Source organism: Malaclemys terrapin, chromosome 10, assembly GCF_027887155.1.
Source record: "Malaclemys terrapin pileata isolate rMalTer1 chromosome 10, rMalTer1.hap1, whole genome shotgun sequence".
Lineage (NCBI taxonomy): Eukaryota > Metazoa > Chordata > Testudines > Emydidae > Malaclemys > Malaclemys terrapin.
In genome coordinates, this window is record NC_071514.1 from 42598936 (window position 1) to 42617149 (window position 18214).

Consider the following 18214-nt stretch of genomic DNA (forward strand, 5'->3'; position numbering starts at 1 on the left):
GCACAACCCACTGCAATTCAGCGGAGGCAGGGAGCAGCCCGGCCCCCCTTGCTGACAGCTTGCCCTGAACTCTCTTGGCAGGCCCTGCCAGCAGATCACTGTGTTAAGAGGCCCCTTCTCCTAAAAACCCTGTAATTATCCTCCCCGGGCTCCTCCCTTTCCCCCTTCTCAGTAATGCAGGGGCCACTCTTCCAGCCAGCACAGGGAATCAGGTGCATTTACCTGCCTGAGAAAACCTGCCTCATGAAATATTGAATTATGATTAGCTGGTGCCCTTGGATAAAGGCTGATCCCCACCCCCTTTCCACAAACCCTCAACTGATAGCTCTGGGCCTGCTAGCAGCCAGGGGGCAGGGAGCTAGATAGATAGATCGAATGTCTGACAGGGAACGGGAGCCAAGGCTCATCTCTGCCATCCAGAGCGAAGGCTGAACAAATGAGCTGTAATCATCCTCCAAGGGGAACAGAAAGGAGCATTGAGAGAGCGACTGGGGAGTTCGGGTTGTTAAGTCCCCGTAGGCCCAGCGGGTTTGATGTCACTGGGTCTAGGGTTACAGTGAGCTGGTTCCATCCAGGGCTCGCTCATGGGTCCCAGCACCTTTTTAATTCTTCATGGTGTGGCTGATTGATCCACCTTTGCAGAGACACTAAAGATTAAGAGGATGACAAACAGGCATCTGCTTACACAGCGTTAAGAACTAATCTTCCCAGCTCTGCTTTAGGAGCCTTGAAGAGAGCGTGAGGCACATACACACACACACACAACCAGCCCGCAGAGCCAGAGGAGTTGCAAGCGGCACCTGGCTGCCTGGCCCCACAGCCGACCATGGGGAGCAGCTCATAGACTATCAGGCCAGAGCTTCCCATCTGCTCTCTGCCCATGCAACAGCACCGATTCGGGTGACAGGAAGCCAGGACCTCCCCCTGTTCCAGACACCTTGTGCTAACTGCTGGGGAGCAGGAAGCAACTGAGCCCAATAGCCCTTGTGTGAGGGGCCATCCCAGCCGAGGAGAGGCTGAAGGATAAAACAGAGGGAGAGGGCTCCAGGCCCCCCACACTCCCGCAAGCTCATCTGTCGGTCACCTGTGCTCCAGCCACAACCCCCAGCATGTCCACGTCCCCTGCTGAGTCCACCGTGAGCGCTGGCCTGGAGGACATCCAGTCAGGTAAGGGGCGATGCTGAGTCATGTGCCCATGCGCCCTCGGGGGCCAGTGCCACCATGGGATGCAGTAATGGTCACGAGGGTGGGCATGGGTTGGCACCTGGGACACAGGGAGATGCCCAGACACTGCAGCAATGCAGGGATTGGAACTAGACAGACAGACAGACAGTTGCAGAGAACTTGCTTTAGCGCATCTATGCTCATTGGCTGATGGGTGAGCACTAACAATCGGCGCTTGTTAGCTTTGGTGAGAGGTGAATTAGTGCTGGGAGCAAACAGAGCGACCAGCATACCATTGCATAATGGTGTGAGGGGGTTCCTGCAGCTGGAGCCAGGGATGCAGAAGACCAGCTCAGCTAGCGATTTCCCAGAGCCATGCTGCCAACCCCAAGTGTTCAAAAATCCTCATTCGGGCCCCCCAAAATCATGAGATGGGCTTAAAAATAATAAATGTCAGGTTCTTTTTACTCGTCATTTTGGATTTTGAGCCTGCAGGGATCATGAGTTTCTAGCGATGTACTATTAAAAGAATTGCAAGCTGAGATTTGCACCAAGTCCCCTGACTCCAGAAGCTGGAGCTTTGAGAAAATACCCAGGCCCACAGGGCTGGGCAAAATGTCAATACATCCTGGAGCTTTCAGGAAATGTAAGGAATTCTGCTCCAGGAGAAAGACACTGGGCTAATGAAATCCTCAGGCTGTGGTCCCTGGAGCCCACAGAGTGACTGTGTTAGCAGATCTGTTCTCCCCCAGCCCAGAGAATGTATTTAAAAGCTGAACACTAAGGAGCAATTTGGTTTGCCAAGCCCAGCTTCCGGGGGCAGGTTGGGATCCAGGCCTGATCTGAAGGTGTTTTGCAAAGCCCAATTGAGACCAATAACCCTATTTTCTAGGTGGGGAAACGGAGGCACAGAGCAGGGGAAGGAGCTGGGCCCAGGCCATACAGCAAGTCAGGGACAGAGTTGAGAGTAGCAACCGGGACTCCTGATTCCTACCTCTTTGGACTGAGCCCCTGTGGGTGTTCCGGTAGCAGGTGGTACAGGACTCAGCAAGTGCCCTCCAGCCCCCCAGGGCAGAGCAAGTTGGCAGCAGGATGGGGAATCCCCACATGCACTCCTCAGGCTCTTCTCCCAGCCACCCCCCTTCCTCTCCTCTCCCCAGAGCCTGGCTGGGCCTGTCCCCCACCTCCTGCTACTCCAAGAGCACTGTACCCCAGAAGCCAATCACGCCACTGACACACACTCCCCTTTCCCCTGCCCCAGAGAGCAGACATGCCAGCTGCCCCCACCCTCCAACTCCCTTTTCTAGGGTCTGGCTGTGCCCCCCCCGGCCCTTCATCCCCTTCCCCCGAATGCTGACTCTTCCCATAGCTAGGAGGAGGAGAGACACGAGTCTATGATAGTCCTGCGGCAGGCACAGACGTGCTGGGGGAGGAGGGCCCTTTGCAATGCCTCAGTTTCCCCACCCATTCCATGAGGTTAATCATTTGTAATGGGCTTGGAAACCTGTGTGTTATTGACTGGGGGGACAGGGAGAGGTTGAGAAGGAGGAGGGGGCTTGTCCCATGTTGGGGAAGGTAGGACTGGAGGGGGATGGTTCACAAGGAGGGCAAAGCCCCAGTTCCCCACTGAGCTGGGGCCGAGCTGCTTAGCGCGTGCAGGCCTGGCTAATGAGCATTTTCTCCTGGCCCTGTCTGAGCCTCTCCATGTGCCCAGGGATATTACTGGCCAGGGAAAGCTTAGCAGCCCTGTACCCAGCATCAGCACATGGGAATCCCACAGCCGAGATCGCTGCTCAGCTGGCAGGCAGTGGGCATCACTGGCGGGGGTGTGTGGAGTGGGGCTTTCACCCCTGGAGGGGATGTGCTACCCCCGCCCATAGGCTGGCCCCCATTCAACTCACACTGCGTGGGCCTGGGATGGGGGGCAAGATCTGAGAGGCAATCCCAGGCACACAGGACAGAGCCCTTCTGCAGTGATGCCTCTGCTTGCAGTGGGCGAGAGTTGGGGCTGGATCCGCTGAGTGTCCCAGCAGAGGGTGTGTGCTGCAGCCACATGTCAGAAGGGCCTCATGATGCTCAGCGGGCTGGGAGCTCACATAGGGTTACCATACGGCCGGATGTTCCCGGACATGTCCGGCTTTTTGGGCTCCAAATCCCCGTCCGGGGGGAAAGCCCAAAAAGCCGGACATGTCCGGGAAAATCGGGGGGGGGGCCGGGACGGGCCGGGACGGCGGTGCGGTGCCTGGCCGGGGGCTCCAGGGCCGGGTCGGTGGGGCCGGGGGCTCCGGGGCTCCGGCGGGGCCAGCACTGGCAGCTCGGGGGCTGGGCCGGCGGTGCCAGGCCGGGCCGGGGGCTCGGGGGCCGGGCCGGCAGTGCCGGGGGCCGGGCTGGGGACCGGCGGTGCGGTGCCGGGGGTCTGGGGGCCGGGCCGGGGACCCCAGGGCCGGGGCCAGCCTGGGCCGCGCCTCCTCCCCCCACACTCCCCCTTACCTGCTTCAGGCTTCCCGCGACTCAAATGTTCGCGGGAAGCAGGGGAGGGGGGCGGAGACTTTGGGGAGGGGGCGGGAGCGGGGCTGGGGGCCCGTGGAGTGTCCTCCTTTGGGAGGCACAAAATATGGTAACCCTAGCTCACAGCAAACAGCCAGCAACAGCCCTGGCCACTCAGCACTGCCCTGAGAACACCACACGCCTCCACAGGGAGGGTGCTTCTCGGGGGCTAGCGGTTAGAGCAGGGAGCCAGGACTCCTGGGCTCAGGCCCCAGGTCTGGGAGGGAAGTGGGGTCTGGGGGTTAGAGCAGCATGGCCTGTAGGGGGGGAATTTCAGCCCCCGAAGTCCAGTGTGTCCAAGAGCTCTGGGCCTGCAAAGAGTGGAAAGTGGAAAGCTGTTGTAGCCCAGCCACACTTGCTCTAATGCACCCCCCCCCTTAGTTCCCAGCTCAACACAGGAAGCTCTCGGCCAAATAAATGGCTAAGAACGTTCCACCGCCAGAGAGCCCAGGCCGTCCTATCCCCTGTGCCCCAAGCCCTGCGTCCTCCCCGAGGGACCCCCCTTGCTCAGCGCTGGCCTCTGCAGGAACACAGCTCTCCAGGGCAGGGTCTGGCTTCTTGCTCTGTCTGGGCAGCACCTAGCACAGTGGGGTCCAGGTGTTACTGCAATGCAGATAACGAATCTCAGTAACAACAGGGACTGCCATGGGGGATCCCACCAGGCACTCATCCCCAGCGCCAACAGCAGCCAGCACCAGGCTCTTTGTTCTGGGCAGTGACACAAGAACCTGCCATAGCGGAGTTTCTTCCCAACCCCCACCAGACAGAGGTTGGCTCGTGCCCTCCTGGTATATAACCTGTAGCCCCTCAGACCCCATCTAATGTGATGGGGACATTCACATTGCCCACATCAATGCACGATCCTCTGCTGAGCCCTCCTAAGCCTTCATGAGATCTAGTGGCAGTGAGTTCCACCGGCTAATTGCACACTGTATAAAGGAGGAGTTCCTTTTCATGGTATTAGATTCCCTGTCTTTGCCCAGTGCTGCTGGTGTCCCCTTGTTCTTGTGTTAAAAGGCAGGGGGAGAGCTGGGCCCCATCCCAATCACTATTTTCTACACCTCTCTAAACAGTCCCAGGCTCTCTCCAAGCATTTGATTGTTCTTGGAGCCCCCATCCCTTCTGTGCCTCCTCTCTGAGTTGGGGGGGACCAGCCCTGTGCCCTGGCTTTATGGGCCATAGGGCTGTTTTCTACTGCATCTGCTCAGTTGCACCATTCCAGCACTCAGGCCTATCCGCCCTGAATCTCCCCAGCCTGTGCTGCTCACTCACACCTGGGTCCCGCTGGGATGGGTGTGTTGGGCTGGCCCCCTCACCCCGATAGCCGAGCCCTGGGATCTGAGGGGATGAGGTCATCTCCAGGCCGTGGTATCCAGGTGCTGATTTCCTGCTCTTGCCCTGCAGGGCTCAGCCCAGCCCCTGGCAAAGCCTTGAGCCCAGTGCTCACATGCCGGGTGTGCGGTGACACCAGCAGTGGGAAGCACTACGGCATCTACGCTTGCAACGGCTGCAGCGGCTTCTTCAAGCGGAGCGTGAGGAGGAAGCTCATTTACAGGTGAGAGGAAAGCGCTGCTGCCCGGACTCACCGGGCCAGGGAGAGGCAGTGCCTGTGGCTCTGGGCCTCTGCTGGCTCTGGGGCTGCCCTTGCCTAGGCCTTTGCACCTGGGGGCAGGTGTCTAAGAGCCCGTGAGGGCAGGCTGGTCCTTCTGAGCCCTTGCACAGGGGGTTCAGGGACCTGCAGCTAGCCAACCCCTAAGCTAGGGTTACCATACGTCCGTTTTTTCCCGGACATGTCCGGCTTTTTGGTAATCAAACCCCCGTCCAGGAGGAATTTCCAAAAAGCCGAACGTGTCCGGGAAAAATACTCCCTGGCTTACCTTAGAGCGTGCGCCGGGGGCTGCTGTGCTCCCTGACTCCCGGGCTCTGTAAGAGCCGAGCTGCCCAAGCGCTACTGGCTTCAGGCAGCCCCCATGCCTCTGGACCCTGCGCCCCCAGCCGGGCACTTCCCCTCCCGGGCTCCGGGGGCGCAGGGTCCAGAGGCATGGGGGCTGCCCAAAGCTGGTAGCGCTCGGCGCTTACAGAGCCCAGGAGTTCAGGGAGCACAGCAGCCGCCAGAGCCCGGGAGGGGAAGTGCCCAGCGGCATGGGGGCTGCCCGAAGCCTGAGCACTACCGGCTTCACGGTTTGCCGGGCAGCCTCCAGACCCTGCACCCCTGGCTGGGCGCTTCCCCTCCCAGCTCCAGCTGCGCTGGGGAAGCGCCGGCCGGGGGCGCAGGGTCTGGGGGCTGCCCGGCAAATCATGAAGCCGGTTGCGCTCGGGCAGCCCTTTTTGCATGGCTGGGAGGGAGGAGGGGGAATGCGGGGCGCTCAGGGGAGGGGGCGGAATTAGGGCGGGGACTTTGGGGAAGGGGCGGAGTTGGGGCAGGGCCAGGGATGGGAAAGGAGCAGGGCCAGGGCCCCATGGAATGTCCTCTTTTTTTATTTTTTAAATATGGTAACCCTACCTAAGCCCCATGTGACCACAGGCAAAGGTGCCCTAGTCTCTGTGTGGGATACACACCAGCATCCCCCGACATCGCAGAAGGAGGTGGTGCTGGGCGCCCATCCCAGGAGACCCCCCCGCCCTTTGCAAACATCTCCGAGTTCACTCCTGGCCTGATGGCCCTAGAGCCAACCAGGGCAGAGCCAGCTCCCCCCACCCACCAGTCCTGCCCAGGTCCGTCTCCATGGTTCCCCAGATTGATTCTGCCATGTGGGCACTGCCCAAGCCCCAGCCACTTCACACACAGCCCTCAGAGGGGCTGTGCCATGACCGTAGAGCCAGACTGTACTGGAGCCGTCTCCACCCCTCTCCCCAGGAGCCGAGGCTCAGACCAGTGTGGGGAGATGGGCCAAGTCTGTGCTGGGCTGGCGCATGGCAGGCCATTCCCCTCCTGGCCAGCACACTACAGACCATGTGCTCTAGGCCCCATGGCGGGCTGGCACCTCTCTGCCAGAACTCAGCCAGGAAACCACGAACCCCAGCCAGCAGGTGGGTCAGCCACAGGGCCTGTTAGCATCCCGGCCTGCCCCCACTGCGCCCTGCGTGCTTGGTCACCCCTGGTGCCACACGGAGCCCTGGAGCACAGCTCTGGGACGGGACTGATGGGAAGGTCTTCAGCAGTGGGGTCCAGCAGAGACCGATGGAGCCACCCCATCCCCAAAGTCAGACCTGCTGAGCCCCCTGCCCAGCCAGCCTGTGGGGCAAGTAGTGCAGGATTGCTGGGCTGTTGGGGGAGACACTGCAAGGCTGCATAGGGTGGGCACCATGAGGCCATTGGGCGAGGGGGGGGGGGTCACTGCTGAGCTGGGGAGTAGGCACCATGTGGCTGTTGGGCTGGGGAGTAGGGGTGGGCCAGCTCTGTACGACTGTTGTGCTGGGGTGTGGGCACTGCAGGGGAAGGGCACAGTGGGGCTATTGGGCTGAGGGGGGTGGGCACTGCGGGACTCCTGGTAGGTTATGGTGCAATCCCCAGCCATGGGTTTGACCCCAGGGTGTCAGCACCTTGTCCTGGCTAGTCAATTAGTTATGGGGCAGATGCAGCATCCTGGACTGGGGGAAACACCTCCTCCCCCAGGTGCCACGCAAGGAGGGCTGACATAACTGGGCCTGCATTCATCTGCTCTTCAGGTGCCAGGCTGGGACGGGGATGTGCCCCGTGGACAAAGCCCACAGAAACCAATGCCAGGCCTGCAGACTGAAGAAGTGCCTGCAAGCAGGCATGAACAAGGATGGTGAGTGCAGGGGGGTGCCAGAGGGTACAGGGCCGGGAAGGCCACACCTGCAGCCCTTCAACTGTGAGAGCTTCTGGGTAGGGGCCCGGGGCTGTTGCTCTCTGGGCAGTACCGGGTGCCCACACCGGGTGCTGGGCAGAGAGGAGCTCAGGACAGCTGAGCTCAGAGGCTGCTCAGGATAGGTGGAGAGGCTGCTGCCCAGAGCACACAGCTAGGTGACAGGGCCGGCCCCTAGCCTTGCCGTGACTAGGTCCCCACGGCTGTGCAGTGGGGAGGATAGTACCAGGACTGCCAGGTTCCAGATGAAGGGCGTTTGCCACCCTCAGCTAGAAGGAGAGGGCAGAGGATCAGTGCCCATCTTGCTACACGACCTTGCTGCAGGGAGGCTGGGGGTGGCTGCTCAGGGGGCGGACAGGGCCTGGTGCTCTTTGCTGTGCGTGTCAGCGCTCAGACCCTCTACCCCTAACCATCCTGCTCTGCATCCCCAGCTGTGCAGAACGAGCGCCAGCCCCGCAGCACTGCCCAAGTCAGACTCAACAGCATCCCGCTGGACACAGACCTCAAGCCTGCGCACTTGGCCACCACGCGGGAGGCCCCTCCGCCACCCTGCCCTGCCCTGCCGAGCCTTAGGGGCCCCGGCTCCTCTGTGCCGGGTACCCTGGGACCTCGGGCAACCACTCCTCCAAGTAATCACCGCTTCATGGCCAGCCTGATGACAGCCGAGACCTGTGCCAAGCTGGAGCCCGAGGACGGTGGGTTGCTGGGCACAGGGTGGGAAGGGAGGCTGTGGCAATACCCGTGCCAGCCTGGGGGATCAGCAACAGCAAGTGGCACAGACCCAGTTGAGGCAGGGGGTGAGCTCCTTCCCAGTGTGAGGCACCAGCAGCATCAATTCTACGTCCCTGCCTGGGGCTGCGCTCCTTGCCATGCCAGAGCCCTGAGCCCTTTCGCTTGGTTCCCCAGCCCTTGGGATTCACAGAGCAGCCCCTGCAGAACCAGAATTCACAATGCTGCCTGACCTCAGCTGTGGAGGCATCTGGCCCCAGGCTACTGTCAGACTGCAGCTGCCTCCAGGGAAATTGGCCTGTCCCAGCCAAGGGGCACGCAGGCCTTGTCACCACCACGCAAACCTCTCCTGTAGAACCCAGGGCAGCCCCCCTGTGCAAACCTAGGCTGCCCCTGCACAAGGAGTGTGCACCAGCCACTAAAGTCCCTGAGTGGATGAGTCTTCAGTGGAGCTTCCCTCTGCCTGCAAAGGTCCTGCCATATGCCTCGGACATCATCAGCAACCAGGTGCCCTGCTGCCCTTCCCCCTGCTGGCACCAAACTGCTTCCCTTCCTGCAGTGCTTAATTTGTAATGAAAGAGGTGCTGGGGCCCTGAACTGCCAAGCCTAGAGGTGCCAGGGGCCCTGAACTGCCAGGCCTAGAGGTGCCGGGGGGGGGGGGGGGTCGGGGAGATCAGCCCTGGCACAAATTAGGTGCTACCTTTCTGCCTTGTGCTCACCTTTTGCTCCTGGAGCAGCTCGGACAGAGGTGCCGTATCACACAACTTGTGGTCCCGCTGTCTCAGATTCTCGGGCTGGGGACCGATGCTGCATTGGGAGGGCTGCAGAGCCTGGCTAAGGGGCAAACAGAAATCAGGGAAACCTGGCTAAGGTTAGAGGGATTTTGAGGAGAAAATGGGTTGGTTCCTCCCCCTTCGAATTTGGGCTATCCATGTGTCCGCCCATGAGCAGCAAGACTCAGACCAGCCCTGGCTTGGTCCCTGAAGTAGCTGGGGCAGTTTCTGTGAGCTCTGCTGCTGTCCGTGACCCAGCTGTTCTCCTCCCTCCAGCTGATGAGAACATCGATGTGACAGGTAACGAGCCCGAGAGGACCTCAACTGAGTACCAGATGTCCCCCTACCCATCCGCCAGCCCTGAGAGCGTCTATGAAACTTCCGCCCGCCTCCTCTTCATGGCAGTGAAGTGGGCAAAAAACCTGCCCGTCTTCGCCAATCTGCCCTTCAGGGACCAGGTGAGGTGGGATCTGGACTAACTGGGTTGCCGTTTAGTGACCTCTGGGCTGGTGTGATGCACATTGGTGAGGCGACCCCAGGACCAGACAGCAGGGCTCTGACTAGGCAGCAGACAACACAGCTCTGGGCATACCCCTTCCCAAGCGCTTTGCAAACAGTGATTAACTCACCTCCCACCCTTCAGGCATCATCCCAGATCACAGGCCCAGAGGATGGAGTGATTTGTCTCAGCTCACGTGGCAGGACTGGGACTAAAAGTGTTAACAGAACCTAGGCCCCCTGCAAATTACACAAGGTTTGGTTTGGAGACACCTCAGCCTGCTTAGCAGTTAGCACCATGGCAAACACCCTTAAAAACTCTTTGTAACCTTTTGTTAAAGATACAGCAAAGAAGGGAAAACAGTGAAAGCCTTTGAAACGTAAAATGCTAAGTGAGGCTTTCATGTGAACAACAGCCTTTGTTGCCTTTTCCTTCAGCTGGAGAGTATTTTTTAAAGGACCCCCCCGCCAGCCCACTCATGCCCTGTTCACAGCTGAGCTCACAGTTGGGGCAAAGTTGTAGACCCAGTTATCATAACAGAACCCAGCTCTCCTGATGTCCCCTCTTGAGCCATAGTCGCCAGGAATGGCCGGAGAGATCAGATGCATTTGGAGCATGCTGGTGGCTTTCACTTTGTGACCAATCTACTAAGCATGTGGCTGGGAACACGGGATTTAGGGGGCAGCAGGCCCTGGTGGAGTGGTGCTGTGATGAGATCACGTGTGAGGTGGTCATGGGTGACTGGGCCAGTAGCACTCAGGCCGAAAGGCAGGCACACGGGTGGTGGCTGCTGCTGTGCAACTTGTTTTCAGAACCCGTGGGAGAGGACACATAAAAGGGAATCTAATGTCTGTATTACAGTAGCAGCTACAGGCTCTAATCAGGCCTCAAGGCCCCAGCGTGCTAGGTGCTGTACGTACATGTACACCTACACCTGCCTACACCTGTACACCCACCTATACGCACCCACAGGAGGCCTCATCCCATAGCTCACATGTTCCTTCCTCTTGTGCCTTGGCAGGTGATTTTGCTGGAGGAAGCCTGGAGCGAGCTGTTCCTGCTCTGCGCCATCCAATGGTCCATGCCCTTGGAAAGCTGCCCGCTGCTCTCTGTGCCTGAGCTCTCCCCCAACATCCACGGGAAACTGGTGTCTGCCAGCGTGGACATCCGCATCCTGCAGGAAACCATCAGCCGCTTCAAGTCCCTGACCATAGACCCCACAGAGTTTGCGTGCATGAAGGCCATTGTGCTCTTCAAACCAGGTGAGCCCCGCTGGTGCTGCAGGACAGTGGCTAGGGACAGCCATAAGGCAGGCAGCCTTGCTCTCACATCTCTGCCAATGCCCCTCAGTCCGGACCTGCAGCCCCTGCCCCCTCCCCCATGTATCCCAGCTCTATTGTCCCCCCACCGCTGGAGTTCTGCCAACATCCCTCAGTCCTGACCTGCAGTCCCTGCCCCCCAGTATTCCAGCCCTATCCTCCCCGCAGCTCTGCCAATGCCCATCAGTCCCAACTTGAAGTCTCTGCCCCCCCGGTATCCCAGCTCCTTCCTGCCCAACCCAGGGCGAGAAGGCCATCTGAGCCATCGGGACCTTGGAGAAAGCAACCCCCAGCCCTGGAGACACCGGTTATATCTGTCCAGGGCCAGCAGAGCATTATTGGGTCCCTCCTGGGCTGTATGAATCCCATCGTGGAGCCCAAAGATTCAGAGAGATGCTCGCACCGCGAGTCCCCCACAAACTGCCAGCAGTGAGACTCTGAGATCTAGCCAGTGGCGGGAGCGTGACCCGGGAGGGGACTGGGCAGCAGTGGCTGAGGAGTTTGGGTGCAGGATCTTTGCACCCTTGCTCAGTGAACTCCTGGGAACTCTGTGCCCCTCCCTCCATGGCTGTCATTCACAATGGTATTCCTGGTGAGGCCTGTGACCCCCATGTGGCTCTGTGGAGGCGGTGTTCTGGACAATGTCTCTGTGGTCATGGACAGAGCCTGGCCGGCTGCCTTCCTCTCCACCCCTCACAGGAGGCTAAACTGGCTGCCAGGCCTGGGACCCTCCCACATGCTTCCTGCTTGCTCAGAGTGGAGGCAATCCGGGGAACGCATTGCCCAGTATACCAGGCTATGCCCTGGGAGCCAGGTCACAGGCAGTGTGCGCTGCTGCCTCACAACAGCTGCACCAGTGGCTTTCCAATATTTAGTTTGGAAACAGGAGGGAGGATGATCCAAGCCATTCACCTTCCTCCTGCAGTGCCAGGAAACGTATCAGTTCTGTGTCTCGTTTATAAATAATCCTCTGAGCCCTACCTCCTTTGGCATTGCCAGCATACATTGCTGCTCTGCCCAGAAACCCAATTACCTAGGGTTGCCAACTTTCTACTTGCACAAAACCGAACACCTTTACCCCGCCCCTCCTCTGAGGCCCTGCCCCCACTCACTCCATTCCCCCCTCCCTCTGTCACTCGCTCTCCCCACCCTCCCTCACTCGCTCATTTTCCCCAGGCTGGCTCAGGGGGATGGGGTGTGGGAGGAGGTGAGGGCTTCAGGTTTGGGGTTCAGGAGGGGGCTCCGGGCTGCAGGGTGGAGCCAAGGGGTTCGAAGTATGGGAGGGGGCTCCAGGCTGAGGCAGGGGGTTGGGGTGAGAGGGTACAGGCTCTGGGCTGGGGGTGTGAGTTCTGGGTGGGGTTGGGGTGAGGGCTCCGGTGTGGGGCTAGGATGAGCGATTTGGTGTGTTAGAGGGATCTCCTGGCTAGGGCTGAGGGGTTTGGACTGTGGGAGGGTGCTCTGGGCAGGGGTGTTTGTGGGGTGAGGGCTCCAGCTGGGGGTGAAGACTCTGGGGTGGGGCCGGGGATGAAGAGTTTGGGGTGCAGGCTGGGACCGAGGTGTTCAGAGGGTGGGAGGGGGATCAGGGCTGGGGCAGAGAGTTGGGGTGCAGGCTCCGGGCGATGCTTACCTCAAGCGGCTCCTGGAAGCAGCGGCATGTCCTCCCTCTGGCTCCTATGCGGAGGCAAGCCAGGCAGTTCCAGGCCAATGGGAGCTGTGGAGCTAGCGCTTGGGGTGGGGGCAGTGCACGGAGCTCCCTGGCTGCCCTTACGCCTAGGCAGGGCCGGCTTTAGGCCGATTCGGCTGAATCGGGCCCCGCACCTAAAAGGGCCCGGCAGCTCTCCACCCCTCCCCCAGCTGACTTCCTCCTTCTCCCCTCCCCTGAACGCTCCGCCCCCTGCTCCTCCCCCTCCTCTGCTTTCCGTGAATCAGATATTTGCGGGAAGTCTGAAAAAAAGTAGGGGCAGGTGGGCAGCATCAGGTAAGCTGGGGTGGAGGGCTCCGGGGAGGCGCAGCGTGGCCCGGCTCAGTCCGGCCCTGGCCGAGCGGCTCCCTCTGGCCCCGGCCCCAGCCACTTCGGCCTGGCCCAGGCCCCGGCCGAGCACCCCCAGCTCCGGCCCCTCCCTGGCCGAGCAGCACCGGCTGAGCACCCCCGGCCCTGGCGGCTCCAGCCCTGCTCCCAGGAATCGGGCCCCACTCTTGCTAAAGCTGGCCCTGCGCCTAGGAGCTGGAGGGGGGACATGCCACTGCTTCTGGGAGCTGCAGGGAGCCTGCCTTAGCCCCGCTGTGCTGCCGACCGGACTTTTAACAGCCTGGTCAGCAGTGCTGACCGGAGCTGCCATGGTCCCTTTTTGACTAGGCATTCCGCTTGAAAACCGGACACCTGGCAACCCTACCTCCTTCTGAGCGTCCATCCCCAGCTACTGGGAGTTAATACACAAGGGTTCATCCACCTTGCCCAAGCCATGTCCACATGGTTTCTGAAGATGATTGGATTTCTCTCACCGTATTAACGATGGTTCCAGTGTTAATGTCGTCAGCAAATGTCCTTCCCTAGAGGATACAGCCCTGTGAATTGATTAAAAACAAACCCAACATCCTAGCTGTATAACTCATACCCATCGTTACTTTCAGCGTCCCAGGCCAGAGCTGGCACTGCAGCTTAGCTACCCCTCCCCTCCCACTGTGTATGAAGTTGTGTTAGTTTGGGGAGCAGCCGGGGGAATGAAGGGGGTGGGGGGAGAGACAGGAGTTGCTAGAGCACCTGCCTCAGAGCAAGAGGGTGTCGGGTCCCATGACCTGTGAACCATCTCAAACAGCAGCAGAGGCACTGCCCCCACCCCCCGCCCGCCCACCAGGGCTCCCCCCAGGGAGTGTCACTGGAATACCAACCTCGCACTCAGAGCCGAACCAGGCACAATTACAGCTCAGCTCAGCTGGTTCAGCCTGTGATCCAATCCGACGGGCATGCCCTCACCAGGACACCCTCCATGCAGAGGGGCTCCTGAGCAGTGCTGTGGGCCCAGGCATTGCTCCTTGCTGGCTGGACCCACTGGCCCGCCCACGGTACGGGAGTTGTGCGCTCCTGCTGCGTGCGAGGAGCCTCTCTCAGTGCAGGTGCCACAGAACAGCCCTGATCTTGTTACAGAGACACGAGGCCTGAAGGATCCAGAGCAGGTGGAGAACTTGCAAGATCAGTCGCAGGTGATGCTGGACCAACACAACCGGACACACTACCCCAGCCAGCCTGTCAGGTAACAGGGCTCATGCTGCAGCCGTGCCATTGACCACGCAGCACCCTTCACTGCTGGCCACCTGCCAGTGCCTGTCTCGCTCCTCACCTTCCTGCCTCTCCTCCCTTCTGAGCTGTCTAACAACTGCCCGCCTCCTGGGCAAGTCCATCAGAAATCACTCTTCTCCCTACTGCGCAAGCTAGTCTCCATGATGCTGAAGCCCTCGGTTTGCCTTGTGCTGCTCTAGAGCTGGGGCAGGGCTGAGCTGTCCATCCTTCCTTTAGCAGCCTTTCCTGCATAGGCAGAAGGCTAAAGCGCAGGTGGATGCATCCCTGTTGGGCTGGCGCCCTCTGCTGGGGGAGGAGGGAGTGTCATGTCCTTTAGGGATTGGGTGCTGGGTGACTCAGCTTTGTGGGATTTCCCCCCTCCACATCAAGGCATGCTGGGCTCTGCACCTGCCTACAGCTCATCCCCACTCCTCTGTCCACTGCTCCCTTTGAGGTCTTCTCCACCATGCAACGCCACCCACCATCCTCCTTCCTGTGCACCAAGCATCCCCTCTTCTCTCTTCACATCCTCCCACAAAGGGGGATGTTCCTTCTTCCTGGTAGCCCCCCATCTCCATCTGGGGGCTTCTTGCACCCCATCCAATGGTTATTTACAACAAAACCCCCAAACACGCAGAAGGTGAAACCTAAATGTGTGCCAACTTCCATGGGCTGGAGGGCCTCTTCCACCAATCCCTTCTGGCCCTCCCCCATGATGGAATCTGTCCTAGATTGATTGTGAGCTTATCAAGGCAGGACTTGCTCTTTTCCATGTCTTTAGCACTATGGATGCACAAACAGCTCCTCTCTTGAGCTGTTCCCTTCACCCAGGCTTGTACCTACTGAGGGTATGTCTATACTACGGGATTACTCCGAATTTACAGAATTCGATTTTTGGCAAACAATTGTATAAAGTTGAGTGCATGTGGCCACACTAAGCACATTAATTCGGCAGTGTGTATCCATGTACCGAGGCTAGCGTCAATTTCCGGAGCGTTGCACTGTGGTAGCTATCCCATAGTTCCCACAGTCTCCCCTGCCCACTGGAATTCTGGGTTGAGATTCCAAAGCCTGATGGGGCCAAAAATTTGTCGCGAGTGGTTCTGGGTAAATGTCGTCAGTCAATCCTCCCTCCGTGAAAGCAACGGCAGACAATCATTTCGCGCCCTTTTCCCTGGATTGCCCGGGCAGACGCCATAGAATGGCAACCATGGAGCCCGTTCAGCCTTTTTTCACTGTCACCATATGTCTACTGGATGCTGCTATCAGACGCGGTACTGCAGCGCTACACAGCAGCATCCCCTTGCCTTTGCAAGTTAGCAAAGATGGTTACCAGCCATACTGTACCGTCTGCTGCTGTCATTCCTCCTCTGGAGTGAAGCCATCAAGTGCAGGCAGCCATGGCATGAAACAGATGACAGCATCACTGAGCTGCTGGATTGAGCAAAGGCCAATGTGCCACTGCTTTAGAACAGTGGCTACACGGTGGCTCCTCCAGGCGTGGTTGGGAAGATCTGGCAGGAGCCTAGAGTCAATTCATCCTGATGGACCATGTTGTACTTGGTGAAGAACACAAAACATTGTAGTGGTAGGTCCCTACTTTCCAGCCTGAACCTTAGCATTACACTCAGCAGCCCAGTGGTAGGTAGGTTGGCAAATTGCGCTGTGTTTTCAGCGCACACTTTGATGGCCCAAGCGCGTTATCCAAAAGGGAAATTTGATGGAATAAATCAAGGGGAAACCACCTGTGTCAGAACATTTTCTCTCTCTGCAAGCTTTGTTTGGGCAGCCCCTCTTGCCAGGGAATTACTGACTCATTGTGATATTGTTAGCCCTTTGACCTCTGACACAGCAGGGTAAAATCAAAATCCTCCCTGAGACTCTCCCTCTACTTAATAGCTAACCAAACCCACATTGACACTTCTCTGCTTTCCTCCAGGTTTGGGAAACTGCTCCTGCTCCTTCCCTCCTTGAGGTTTATTTCCTCAGACCGGATCGAGCTCCTCTTCTTCCGCAGAACTATCGGGAACACTCCCATGGAGAAGCTGCTCTGCGACATGTTCAAAAACTGACCTGTCCCTCTTGCGACCAGGGTCCCTTGAGGTGGGTGCTGAGGGCTTCCTGGTAGTTCCAAGAACCTGGTTTCCAGAGCAGGTGAAAGGAATGTGGAGATCCCACTCAGTCCTGAGTGAGTTGTCCAAGTCAACTGCATATCTACCAATCCTGACATGGTATGGCCAGGATTAATCTCTGTTCACAAGCAGCTGCAGCCAACTGGAAATTGTTACCTATCAACATTCAGGTCATTGTAACCCATTGGGGGTTTCAGTCACCCCCGGGAAGCTCACACAGCAGATGCTCTGACTCAGAATTGAACAGAAGTTTACAAGCTCCATTAGTAGAACCGCAAGAATCACCTGGTACCTACCTACCAAGATGAAACTAACGTTACATATGTGAAGAACACAAACTCATGGTGGAAAGCCAGGACACTGTACTAACACCACCCCAAGGAGGTGGACAAATGCAGTTCTTGATGCAAAGTGAGGCACGAACGTCAGCAAAATTAATGAAAAAAAAAATGAAAATCTGGAAGAGATCCAGGCTCAGAACCCGTATCACATGGAAGGAAGACAGAGGGGGAAGGTCTGGTCCTGGAAATCTTCACACGTCCTGCCATGGGCTATGGCCCAGATGGTGGCCTAGGAGGGTCAAGGAAAAAGTGACTGTCAGTTGGAGGGGAAAGAAATGAATTTGCCTTTGGTATTTGCTGAACCATAAATAGGGGATAACCAGCAGCAGATCATCATCTGTGCAAGATGTGTTTTTAAGATTACTTTTTCACCGGGATTTCCCACCACACACCAGGCTCTAATAGGCGATCCAGACACTGACTTTAAGGAAGACTATGACGTTTAACACAGGATGCATGGTCTGTTGTCTTGCTATATGGCACTTTGCATTCTCTCGGACTAGGGACACTTGGTGATGGCAGAACATCTACTATTGCATTTGAACTGAGAAATGTAAGTAGAGTTTGCAGAGAAGTTGAAACACACCCTGGACTTGTAGCCTCTCTTTTGAAACCCTAATTGCAGCTAGGAGAGCACAGCTCGGAGTCAAAGACCTGGAGAGGCTGATGTGATCTCTGCTACCGTGTCTTCTGAACTGAAGATCCTTTTTGGGCAGTAAAGGAGGAAAGCTGCACTGTGGGAGGCCGTGACCTGGGCATAATGACACACATCGCACTGCTGGGCCTTAAGTGTGTTCCGGCAGCATGACACCCTCTGAGCAGCGCTATCCAAGCAGTCAAACGGGACGCCATGTTCTGATAGAGGCAGGGTTTTGCAGTGCCTTGCAGGAGAAGCAAGCAATGGATGTGGTTCTCATGCAGGAAGGACAACTGTTATAGGATCTGTTAGGATGTCAAGAATGCTTGATAGGCATATTTGCACGAGGAGAACTGTTGCCTGCATCAATGTAATAAAATCCTCTTTGGAGACTACAGTGACACTCTATTCCCAAGCATTCCCTTGGCTGGCAAATGCCAAGGTTCTGAGGTTAAAGAGTTAAAACTCGTATTGGTGAGCAGCAAAGGGAGCACCAAGGACAGTGTTGCCTCGGAAAGGCTATCGTGGCTCAGCCATGCTGATGTTGAGTCAATGCCCTTCAACCAAGAGGGGGGGTGTGCAGCAAGGGGGGCAGGGTCATTTTTTGCATAGTCCAGCTCCTTTGTAATTGTACAAACACACATCGTATTTCCAGAGTGCCTCTCTCGCCCTGCAGCTGCCAGAGTGTGTGCTGTCTGCTGACTTGGTGTAACTAATAAAGTGTGCTCTCTGGAACTGTTCAGTTCTCTCTCAGTTTAGCCCTACTTCCTGTGTGCATCCCACTCACCTCCCCAGGCAGGATCAGCCAGTCTATTCCTGACCTCACACTACTGGATGAGACCCTTCCTCTCGCAGGTCAGTTGCATTGCAGCCTATTGCTAATCACGGCTCGAGGTAAGAACCTTTGTGGGTTTCTGGTGTGCTCAGCCCAGAGCAGTCCCCAAAGCTAGGGCCATAATGGCAGCA

The 18214-nt window shown here is 58.0% G+C and overlaps 1 protein-coding gene across 1 annotated transcript; it reads left to right on the forward strand.

Annotated features, from left to right (window-relative positions):
* Window positions 1–1109: 1109 nt before the first annotated feature.
* Window positions 1110–16210, forward strand: NR2E3 (nuclear receptor subfamily 2 group E member 3). Its single transcript, XM_054042717.1, has 8 exons — window positions 1110–1167; window positions 5116–5266; window positions 7381–7484; window positions 7973–8236; window positions 9320–9501; window positions 10564–10804; window positions 14007–14112; window positions 16078–16210. The coding sequence occupies exons 1-8, from the start codon at window positions 1110–1112 to the stop codon at window positions 16208–16210; spliced, it is 1239 nt and encodes a 412-aa protein (XP_053898692.1).
* Window positions 16211–18214: the final 2004 nt, after the last annotated feature.

Bases quoted from the DNA above. Each gene is read 5' to 3' on its own strand.
- NR2E3 (XM_054042717.1), top strand. From the start codon at position 1,110: ATGTCCACGTCCCCTGCTGAGTCCACCGTGAGCGCTGGCCTGGAGGAC. The intron at 5,267-7,380 runs GTGAGAGGAAAG...TCTGCTCTTCAG, and splicing joins AGGAGGAAGCTCATTTACAG to GTGCCAGGCTGGGACGGGGA. The intron at 8,237-9,319 runs GTGGGTTGCTGG...TCCTCCCTCCAG, and splicing joins CAAGCTGGAGCCCGAGGACG to CTGATGAGAACATCGATGTG.